Source organism: Neopelma chrysocephalum, unplaced genomic scaffold (genome assembly GCF_003984885.1).
Source record: "Neopelma chrysocephalum unplaced genomic scaffold, ASM398488v2 Primary Assembly neopelma1_357, whole genome shotgun sequence".
NCBI classification, from domain to species: domain Eukaryota; kingdom Metazoa; phylum Chordata; class Aves; order Passeriformes; family Pipridae; genus Neopelma; species Neopelma chrysocephalum.
The window spans coordinates 135,009-146,015 of record NW_020898021.1 but is presented as its reverse complement, the minus strand read 5'-3'; the positions used below and the strand labels follow the sequence as shown (position 1 = coordinate 146,015).

At 53.4% G+C, this 11,007-nt stretch overlaps 2 protein-coding genes across 5 annotated transcripts in view; both read left to right on the top strand.

Annotated features, from left to right (window-relative positions):
- Positions 1-27: 27 nt before the first annotated feature.
- On the top strand, positions 28-2,162 carry LOC113978691 (late histone H2B.L4-like). Of its 4 annotated transcripts, XM_027705825.1 has the most exons (4): positions 28-144; positions 742-853; positions 961-1,086; positions 1,791-2,162. In XM_027705825.1, the coding sequence occupies exons 3-4, from the start codon at positions 967-969 to the stop codon at positions 2,025-2,027; spliced, it is 357 nt and encodes a 118-aa protein (XP_027561626.1). In that variant the 5' UTR covers positions 28-144; positions 742-853; positions 961-966; the 3' UTR covers positions 2,028-2,162. The 4 variants fall into 4 exon arrangements, with proteins under 4 accessions (XP_027561626.1, XP_027561625.1, XP_027561623.1 ...); XM_027705824.1 differs by having other exon boundaries at positions 765-1,086; XM_027705822.1 differs by having other exon boundaries at positions 742-1,086.
- An 8,563-nt stretch (positions 2,163-10,725) lies between these two features.
- The window catches only part of ASB10 (ankyrin repeat and SOCS box containing 10), an 8,021-nt gene continuing 7,739 nt past the window's right edge, over positions 10,726-11,007 (top strand). The window contains exon 1 of the mRNA XM_027705826.1: positions 10,726-10,992. Within this exon, the coding sequence (XP_027561627.1) occupies positions 10,726-10,992 (267 nt within the window). The remainder of the gene's footprint in view (positions 10,993-11,007) is intronic.

Here is an 11,007-nt window from a genome sequence, read left to right as displayed (position 1 = left end):
ATTTGCACTCACGGAGGGTGATCAGGTGCCTCCCCGTGAGGACAGGCCAGAGTACAACAGTTCAGTGAAACACTGTGGGCTGCACAAGCAGAAGCAGAGTCACTGGTTGATGGGTGGGTCTCCCGGGCTCACGCCTTGGAAGAGGTGATTTGCTCAGATGTGCCAGTATGGCATGTGCCCCTAAGCAGGAGACTGTGCACAGAGACCCCGGCGTGTCCCCCTCCTAGACGAGCACACTGGCACGGTCCTTCCAGGGAATTGCTGTTGTGATGCCTGCTGAAACGTCTCCACTTCCCTCCAAAGGACAGAAAACTCTGTTTTGTTCACTTCTCTACTCTGTTGCTGCACGTTTTCCTGGCTTAGCCTAATTCCTGTGTCATATTTACTCTTGCTGGTGTGATCACTGGTTTACAAGACAGATCAAATCCCTACGTGGGGTGTCAGCCCTCCCCTGGCTCCCTCCTGGCATTCCAGGCCCTGTTTGGTGCAGCAGGTGGAGTCCCAAGAGGGGGTAGCTGAGACAGCAGGGCAATCTGGCTGGTGGGGAGTACTTGTTCCATAGCACAGATGTGGTTCCACCCATTTGACCCTCGAGTACCTTGAATACTCTAGTTCACACCCTTCCACCAAAGGAGGATCTCGTCTTTCACCAAACCCCTGGTAGGCCTGGGAATGACTCTTCTCTGGCAATTTTTCCCCTGTGAATCTGATGCTACTGCTCTTGCCTCCCTCTTTGCCCAGGTTACCCTCAAACTTTTTCTCAGGTCTGAAAGTTTAATTGAATCTGTCACTTCCAAGCTCCTCTCAGGCCAGCTACCCTTCATTTAGTGCCAAGATAAATCATTGGCCACAGGTGTGTGCTGCTCCTGCTCCTGGGGGGGCTGCACCTGAGGCAGGTTGGGGTCTGTGGCCTGGGCTATATATCCAGCCCCATGGCACCTGCTGGGTGCTCTGTTGGAGGCCGAGATGAGCTCAGAACCGAGGAAGAAGCGTGATCATGTTTCCACCTCTGGGAACAGAGTATCTAAGAGGACATCTAAGAGAAAGGAAACCTTTTCAGTCTATATTTACAAAGTACTGAAGCAGGTGAGTAAATGTTTCTTTTCTGCTAGAAGCTGCTTCATCCGTGAAGTTACTTCTACAAATTGCACGTTAACACTATAAAAGGAAGGAAGGAAAGAAATCTGCTTTTTAGTGAGATGAAAAAAAAGGTGAGTGGGTACAGGAGAGCCCCAGTTGAGGCTCAGAAGCTGGGGGGGAACAGATTCTGGGGGTGGGAGACAATAGATGGATCTGGAGCAGAAAGGGTTTCCTAGAGAGAGCAAGTGCTGCTGCATGGCTCTGCTTGAAGAAGTAATTGAATAGAAGTAAAGAGGGCAGGAACAGCTCCTGCTGGGCTTGTGAGTAGGTGTTAAAATCTCTGGTGAGATGAGAAAAAGTAATTTTGGAGTTGGCCATGCACTGTCTAGGCCACAGTCATCAGCATGAGCCTGTAGCAGGTTCTGGAAACTGGGGGATTTTCATCCCTCGGAGTCTTGTTTTCCACAGGGATTATGGGGGGGCTCCCATTGTGCAATCCCAAAGCTGCTGTGGCATTATGGGAGCCTCTCTTCAGCCTAATGCAAGTGGCCCACGACTCGAGACCCTCAGGGTGGCAGCTGTGGGTCCCTTTGGTGTCAGAGTGCCCTGTCTGGGATGGGAAGGGGGGCCCTGCTTCTCTGGGGTGGCCGTGTCCCTGCTCCCCCCAGGGTGACGGGGGTGTGAGACGGTGTTCGGTTACCCCCCGGCAGGTGCACCCGGACCTCACCATCTCCTCCAAGGCCATGAGCATCATGAACTCCTTCATCAACGACATGTTCGAGCGTTTGGCCTCGGAGGCCTCGCGCCTGGCCCAGTACAGCCACCGCTCCACCATCAGCAGCCGCGAGGTGCAGACGGCGGCGCGGCTCCTGCTGCCCGGAGAACTGGCCAAGCACGCAGTGTCCGAGGGCACCAAGGCCGTCACCAAATACACCAGCAGCAAGTGACCACCCGGCCCCACTGAAACCAGCCCGGGCCCCGCTTCTCGGGGAGTCTTGCAGGAGCTGGTATCCAGTCTTGCTCAACTGAGAAAGCAAAGCCTCCTGTTGGCTGCCTGCAAATAAAAAAAGCATAGAAATACACATTGTGTCTTTAATTTTGGTGTTGCAAAGTGTGAGGCAGTTTGAACTGTGGGAGGGGGGTTGTTTGGTAGGGCTGGAAGAACAGCTGCTGTTTGGAAACAACCACACACAAGTAGGAGCAGGGACCACAGGGCATGCCCGAGGAGAGCTAGGGTTGTTCTGGGAAGCAGAGTGAGCTCTCCACAGTTCTCCAAACTCTTTATCCTGGTTTTCAGATTCCTGACTGCTAAAAGCTTCTGTTGTCTTCGGCTTTCTTGTGGTTCTTCAAGTGCTTCCTTACTTGGTGGGTGTCTTTCCCCAGGTCATCAGTTGATACTGGTCAGAGCAGAAGCTGAATCCCTCTGGGTGAGTGGAGTGTAGTCAGCAGTGGTGAGGGGGTTTCTCATGTTTGTAAACTATTTTCAAAGGCAAAGGGGTTTTTTTCTGGTGGGTTTTTCCTTGGGTTTTTGTTTTGGTTTTGTTTGTTGTTGTTTGGGTTTCTGTTGTTTGGGTTTTTTCCTCCTGGTGAAGGTTTTCTCCCTTTTGGGTAGGGGAGGCAAACAAAGCCAAATGAACTGGGACTGACAGGAGAAACAAACAGTATCTTCTTTCTAGGACTTGTAGCCTTTGCCTCCCACTTGCCTTGAAGAGAACTTTGTCTTGCAGGGCTCTGAACTGGGCTAGGGCTGAGTGTCCTGTGTTCTGTCTTGGATTATCATGTCAATAACTGGCCCTGGCTGCCTTTCCTTGTATTCCCAGGTGCTTCCTATAGGAATAGGAATTCCTATAGGAATGATCCAGGGCCCTGCAGGTTCTCTGTCCACATGGAGCTTGGGAAGCCCTCAGGGAGAAGTGTTGTGTCCAGAGTGATGGTGCAGGCGATGACCTCCAGAGCTGTGGTGGGGCAGCCTGGCTGCCCTGTGAGCACAGCACCTTCTTGGGGTGTGCAGGGCTGTCCTGGGTTCCTGCACAGAGGAGCTACCTCAGTGTCTGCAGTGGAAAGGAAAGGCATGGGGTGTATTCTGGGTGGAGTTGTGTTGGAGATCATGGAGTAGTCTGGGTTGGAAGAGACCAAAGTCCATCCAGTTCCACCCCCGTGCCTTGGGCAGGGTCACCTTCCACTGTGCCTGTCCAGCCTGGTCTTGAACACTTGGGGCATCTGTAACTTCTCTGGGCAGCCTGTTCCAGTGCCTCTTCCCAGCTTCACATTGGACTGGATGTCTGGCTCTAACATCTTCGGTTCACAGCCAACAACAGGGTAGGAGTAACCAGGAGGAACCAGAGCTGTGTTTAGTCCAAGGTGACAGTATGTGGGACAATCCTGGATTTCACAAACTTGTGAGGTGATGCTGAGTCTCACGAGCTATGGAGCTGTGACGGGTACTGATCTGCCTGGCTTGGCAGTGTGGGCCAGACAAGATGTCCATGATGCTCCTCAGGAGAGTATAGGAGGCAGCAGGGCTGGGGCTGAGCATCCTCCTGTCAGACCTAGCCCTGCTGCTGTGGACTGTGGCTGGCTGGGGGAGGGAGGGAAGGGGCTGCACTGGGTGCTCTGTTTCCTTTTGGCTGTAGGACAGCATTGAAGAGTGCTCCCTTCACCCTGCCAGGCCTGTGAGCTGGATCTGAGCACAGGGGTGGAGCAGCACTTTGCCCAACGAGACTGCACTTCTTTTCCTTCCTGTGAGCCTTGTGGTGGCTGTGCTGTGGGGACAGGCTGTGTGGCTGGTGCTGGTGGCAGAGCTGCTGTGGCGGGGCTGCCCCTGGGCTGGGTTTTTGGGGCCCCTGGGCTGGGTTTTTGGGGCCCCTGGGCTGGGTTTTTGGGGCCCCTGGGCTGGGTTTTTGGGGTTGCTCGGCTGGATGCAGCAATCGGAGACAGGTCTGGCAGAGCTCAGCCTGAGAGTGGGATGCTGAGCGAGCTCCACTTGCATCTGACAGGTGAGCAGCCCATCTCCTCGCCCAGCCTATTGCTCCCTAGGCCATGTGTCTGTGCTTGCTCCCCTTTCCAGCCTCTCTCCCGTTTCCCCAGCAGTGGGATGTGCAGCTGTGCTGTCTGTGAGACGAGGAATGCTGAGGAGCAGCCTGGAGCTGCAGTTCTGCTCCTGACCTGGAGATGGGTCTGTCTGACTACCTGATCTCAGATCCATTCCTGCAGCATGGGAAGGATCCCCGTGCTGCTCTGCTTGGAGCAGGCTGCCTGTGGACTGTGCAACTTCCCTCCCTGGTACCCTGGCTCTCTCGGCAGATACCCACGCAACCAGCCAGGAAAGGTGCCGATTTGTGGCGAGATGAGCGGCTGTTCCCTGGAGGTGTCTGGTGGAGCATTAGCACCGAGTGAGCCCCAGAGGTGTAAGGCTTTAATGGTGCAAGTGCTTGATTCTCCAACACTTAAATTTGTGCATCCTACTTCATGTGATACCTGCCCCCTATCCCATCACCGAAGGCTTGAAGAATGGAGTTGGTGAATGGCTTCACATTCCTCTTACTAGATCCCTGCATTTCCCTGCAGATGGGGACAGGTAGTGCAGATGAACCAAGACTGAGAGGCGGAAGGAGGAAGTTGCTCTTGGAATGGGTGAGTTCTGCACTCAACTTGCCCAGATTGTCCCTTTCACACTTTCCATGTGGAGGTGGGTTCATCTCTAAGTATGCAGGGATCCTGCTGCTTGTTTCCCCACAGTATATTCCCATGGAGCTGCTCTGGGATACCTGCACAGGATGTCATACATGGTCTTCCTGAGGGATCGCTCTGTGCTGGCACAGATCAGCTTTGGTGAGGACTGTTCCTCAGCTCAGCTGTTTCCAGACTGGAGCTGTGGCTCCATGCCCTTGTCCTAGTGGATCCAGTGAGATCTGGATGAAGTTGTTTTGGGAGGAGGGGGTAGACTCTGCCATCCAGCAGGGATTCACAGGATGCTGGTTGCTGTGAGAGTGACCCAGAAGCACTCAAGCTGCAATAAAAGCAAAGCTTAACTCGGAGCCTGTGCAGGTTCTTTTCCAAAGTATCCTGTGGCTGCCTTGCTCCATGTGAGTCTCTGTCCAGATCTGCCTGTGTCCTCACAAGTCCCCAGAGAGGCTTTTTTAGTGCTGTAACACTGCAGTGCTGTCATGTTGCATGTCCCTGGCCCCCTGTCTGTGTTTTTAATGAGCTATGCACGTCTATGGGTTAGAAGAAGCCTTTTTTTTTGCCTTGGTCCGTTCTTCAACCTCTCAAAAAGAGTACTAGAGTGTGACAAACTGAATGACTGTTCATAAAAATATCATCAATGCCTGTGTTCTGTTTTCCGTTCTGTAAGAGAGCAATGGCTTAAGAGCATGTGCTCTTCCTCTCACATGGTGGAGGATCATGAGGCAGAGCATCCCTCTGGTGTGTTATGAGTGAAACAGGTTTGAGGGGAGGGAGCTTCTTGGGCAGGGGAGGCTGGCAGCAGCCCGCAGACCTGCGTGTATTCCTTTGCCCATGTTGTGTCCCTTGGCAACGATGCTGCCAGGTGGCTGCTCCGGTGCATCATTAGACACTGTTCCAAACAGCAGAGGCCAGAACGGTTCAGCACTCGGAGGAAAATGAGCCAGTGATGGATAGCTCTAGTGATGCCAAAGCTGTTAAAATATGAACTTCTGATGTACAGCCAGAGTTCCAGCAAGGGACTCTCATCCTCTCTGTGCTTAACTGCTGGTGTGTGGGGACAGTGCTGGTCTGTGGCCCTTCCCTTCTCTGTTTAGTCGGAGGTAGGGTGTTGTCCCTGAGTAATGGCAGCTCGTGGTGGCCTGGGATCCCTGCCTGGAGGAAGGGAGATGAGTGATGATCAAAGGTCAGGCAGGCACTCCCCTGTGAGTACACACACTGCGGCGTGAGGTTGTCGTCCCTGGTGCTGCCTGTACTGTAATGGGATTGAGGGTCCGTGGCATCCTTGGAGTTGTGTCTCCATTTATGTTCTCCCCAGCGAGGATTGCTGCAAATAGTTTGTTTCTTTGTTTTTTCTCTCTTTGTGCTCTGTTTTTTCTGGAGTCTAGGATGTAGCCAACAATAACGCTGCTTCCTTCATCTCCCCTGCTTGGGAATGTGTTGGAGGTGAGGGAGGTGCTCAGAAGTTAATTATCGTGGCTAGGCTTCGTGAACGAAGAAGTTAATTAAGTGAGAAAGTAAATCTTATGTTGTAACTGTGGCTTCCAGGGCCATATAACCTGGGTCAGGAGGCATCCCTGTTCTCATGTCCTCTTTGTGCAGCCCTGGATTACCTGCTGCTGAACTGGGGGAAACTGAAAGACCTGCAGTGGGGTGAGGTGCTCCCTGATGTGGAGCTGCAGCCAGGAGAGCCCCAGGGGCTGACTCGTGGTGCCCCTCGGGCCAGGCTGAGTGCTCCTCTGGGGTCAGAGACAGCGGGATGGGCTCAGAGGATGTGTTCTCACATAAGCAATCTGTGTTGAGCTGGTCCCATGGTTGGTACTAGTGGTGTGTTGCTTGGCCTCCAACGAGGAGAACACTTCCCTTTGGCCCCACGCAGGCTGTGGGGCTGGAGAAGAGGGTGACATGGGCAGAGTGGCCCCATGAGGAATGGCTGCTGCAGGCCACACGCCGTTTTCCCATTAGTGAGTGTTTAGTTCAGCGTTTTAAATAATTGTGTCCTCGGAATGATATTTAAAATCCATTTGGGAGGCAATGAGGCGGGAAAGTGCCTGTGCCATTGTGATGACGCTGCGCAGGCCGCGCCACACATGCATATTACAAACTCGTTACAGGCTCGTTTACACGCACGCTGCTCCCTCCCCACACTGCCGAGGCTCCGAGTGCTGCTCCCCCACCACCACTGCTGGGCTGGGCTTTGTGGGGATGTTTGTTTGACAAGGTAGGCCTGGTGTCCTCTGCAGCAGGAGAAGGGGCACAGCTGGGGTGCGGCAGCTGGGTGCTGCCCTTTGGGACAGGGATGTGTGGGGCACACCTGGTGATGGGACTGTCACCCAGGTGTCCTGTCCTTCCCCTGTGCTCCATGCAGAACTGTGTCACTGCAGACTCCAGACCGTGCAGCCCCAAGGCTTTCAGCTGCTGTGCTCTGGGTACCACTGGAAGAGCTGCAGCCCCTGTCCCAGGCTGGCTCTGAGGCTGAGGACCAGCCTGGGCTCTTGAATGTCTGTGGAAGCTGCATGAACTGCAGGGACTAGGTGTGAGGGAGCAGCAGCTTCAGCAATGGTCCTGTGAGTGCTGGTTTGTGGCTGGATGGAAGAGGGTGACCCCTCTATCTCTGTTCCTCTCTTGCTGCTGTGTGGGCATGCTCTGCTGTCCTCCCAAGCCATGCAAAGTAGAAATCCTGTGTGGCAAGACAAGGCTCCTGGCACTGCTTTATCCTTGTCCTGGTGGCCTTGGTGGTATGAGCAGTATTCAGTCTTCTCCCTTTGTCTTCTCCCTCCTGATCATGTTCAGCTGCTTCCAGCCAGGGTCCTAGCTGTGGTTTGTCTTGTCACTGCCTTGTGACCAAGCATTAGTGGGGTGAAGATCCAAGCCCCCAGGTACTTAAGGATATGTTGTGTTCTGACACCTATTCCTCTTGCACAGTGGCCTGGCTGGCTGCTTTTGGGATAGGCAATGGAAGGCTCTGGCATCCTTGTCTCTGCCTGAGGGCCCTCAGCATCCTCATTGTCCCTGTAGACTTTCCTACTTGGCACCTATGTGGGTGTTTGGCCTGGAGATGCTGAAGGGCAATAGGAAGGCTTTAGTCATTTCCAGGATTTGAGGGCAGAGCTGCTCGTTGCTGTTTCTTCCTGGATAAAGCTCAGCTTATCACTGCTCTGTGCAGCTTGTGTCCCTGTGCAGGTGGGAGTTAGGCTGGGAGTGACTGACAGGTGCTGTGGCCTTTGGGGACAGTGCTCCTGGCACAGGGGGATGTTAGAGGTGAGCCAGGAGCTCGCTGTGCTGAGGTCACCTTTTCTCCAGGTTGATGGTGAGCTGTGGAGAGAGGAGCCACAGATACTCAGAGTGGCAATGGAAGACAAGAAGCCACACAAAGAAGGCAGTAAGGTCAGGAAAAGAGCCCAGTGTTTCAGGTGCCACAGGTGGGAATGTAAGGCTTTCTCAAGTAATGGAGAAAGGCTGTGGGTGAAGTTGGGTCTGGCTCACCTGGAACTGACTGTTTGGGAAAGCCTCTGCTGGTGGTCCCCATTCAGGCCCTTGTACTCTGGCTTTGGTTAAGGCCTCTGCCACTGCAGCTAGCAAGGTTGCTGCAGTAATCTGTGTTGGGAATGGAGAAAGTGAATTTTGTAAGAATCTGGGAAGGAGGTGAGAGAGAGGTGGACTGTCAGCTTGTATATTCCAACATCCCCTCTGGCTGGGGTAGAAACCCATTATTTCCAATAATGCAATTCACAATCCCTGCCGTGTGCTGTCCTGGCCAGGGCCCCTTCCAGGAGCTGCTGCCTTGCTGGAGTCAGAAGTGAGCGAGCCCGAAAAGCTTTCAGAACGGCTTTTTTTTTTTTTTGTCACAGCAATTTGGTCCTGAGCAGCAGAGAGGATGTAACTGAGGGTGGCTGCCACTCCAACCCATGTGCTGCTGTGCAAGAGCAGACCTGAGAAATGTTTGAAGACCTTTCCCTACCCACAAGAGGGTCTCTAGCCTGGCCCCCAGGTTTCATAGCTCTGCTTGTCCATGAGCTCAGTGAAGTTCTGAGGATCAGACACAGTCTAATCATTCTTTCCTTGGAGCCTGGTCTGAAGCTCTGTGAGATCTCTCTGCTGCCTTTGCTTACAGGAGGGACTCTGTGCTCCTCCAAAGCACAGCAGCTGCCACAGCTACTGCATTCACCTTTTGCAGATCAGCAGGGTCTGGCTGCTAGTCCCCCTTCTTGCTCAGGGTACAAGCTCTTTGGGATAGCTCATTTTATCTGCTCTATTGTAGAGGTGTGTGCTTTGCTTTTGGCTTCACTGCAGCAGGTTTAACAGTGAAGCAAAACCAGGGTTTGTTAATGCTTAAGGTAGATAATGAAGATCTCATAGTTCAACTATGCAGTTCTACTGCACAGTGTGGGCTCCAGTGGCCCTCTCTGTGCCATCAGGGCCTTCTAAAGGTGCCAGTATTTAGTACATCATGTTAGTGTGTATGACCAGCCAGTATCTGCATAAAATCATGGTTCCCTGGGTAGTCTCTGATCTGGCAGGGCCATGTGTGACATCTTTAGGCTTGTAGTTTACATAGGTGACCTTACCAGTAACTAGATACTCTCCCTAAGTCTGTCTTCCGTGGGCAGACGTGCTTTGTCCTGCCTCTCACTGTGTGTAAATGGACACTCCTGTATGGGGGAAGCATGACAGCTCTGTTCCAGTGGTGGCAGCAGCAGGAGGTGGAAAGGTAGTTTGGAGAGGAACTAAGAGTTCTCCTTAGTTTCTCTTTTTCCCCATCTCTAAGAGAATCCAGGCTTCCTGTACTCCAAGTCCCCCAAGTTAGGGCTGTTGCATCGAGCCCCTCACCTGGCCAGAGGACACTGGCTATTTGTTGTGCCCTCTTTTCTCCTTTCACCACGGTGTCCTCTCACGGGCTCTCTGCCTTGTTCAGAGACCTGGCAGTCTTTGAACAGGCAGGTTCAGAGACTTGCTTCTGTCTTCTGTGCTGTGACCCTCCTTTGCAGCCTCCTTTACCCCTTGCACGTTTGCCTTCTCTGCAGGACTGGTAACCGAAGACAGCCCCGGATAAAGAGTGGCTCCAGGCAGTGCAAGAGACAGCAGAAGTGAAGGAGGCACGAGGGAAACACAAGAAAGGAAACAAAAAATCAAGGTAACAAATAGCTCTTAGCTTTGTACTTTGCTGTCTCGGGACAGGACAGCTGTTTCTGGTTTTGGCATTGTGGGTGCAGATGGGGACCAGACCACTGTGTGGGGAGAGGGTTTAGGATTGGTGTGTAGACAGAAGAAAAAAGGGCCCTGGGCATGTGTGTGCAAATATACTTGTCATGGGTTCTGTGGGGTGCTGAGCAAGCTGAAGTGAGTGTGAGTGAGGCTGGGAAGGTCTCTCTGGGTGTGTCTGGGCTGTGGGTGTGTCTGGAGGGAGAGACAGAACTCGTGTGAAAATGCTTATAGTGGCATCTACTGCCATTCCTAGTGCCTACATCAGTCTGGGAGCTCTTGGACCTGTTTGCTTTGGTTTTGCTCTAGAAACAGGGCAGAAAGGACCCACTGAGGGCCCCTGCCTGACTCCTGGGCAGGTCCTGCAGCAAAGGAGGGGGTGAGGCAGGACCTCACTGCCCCAGGGAAGGGACTGGTTCTCAGAGCAGTATGTGGGACTTGTGAGGGTCTTTTTGTCCCTGTGGAATTGTTTCAGGGAAGGGCTCTGTCCTCAGTCCCTTATGACTTCTGACACTGTGTCTGCTCTAGATCTTTCCCAAGCTCTGTGGTTGTCCCCCCTCATCTGTTCCATTCTTGTGGTAGCACAGAGCGGAGCAGGGACTTGGCAGAGCAAACGAGCACATAGACAGTGATTCCAGGCTGCCTGCTACCTAATCTGTGCCTACTCTGTGCTGGTGATTGCACCCAGCAGCTGAAAATAAGGGAGGTGGTGACGAGGAGCTGCCAAGCTGGACTATTTATACTGGGTGAGTCAGGCCCATGCCTGAATCCAGCCGGACGCTGGGGAGCTGGAACCCAGGGGCAACCTGCAAAGGTCAAACCCTGGGACAAAGGCTCTTTCCTGCAGCAGCTTGTTTACTGTGTGGCTCAGAGCTGTCCAGTTTGTTCCCCGTGATGGACTGCACCTTCCCCCTCAGCTCTGCCACACAGCACTTGCTGCAGCCAGATCACTGGAAGAATCCTCCCCGTGCAAGGTCCCGGTGCCACCGCAGTGAGCACAGCCCGAGCCCCCGTGGCCAGGGCTGCCAGCACAGCCCGAGC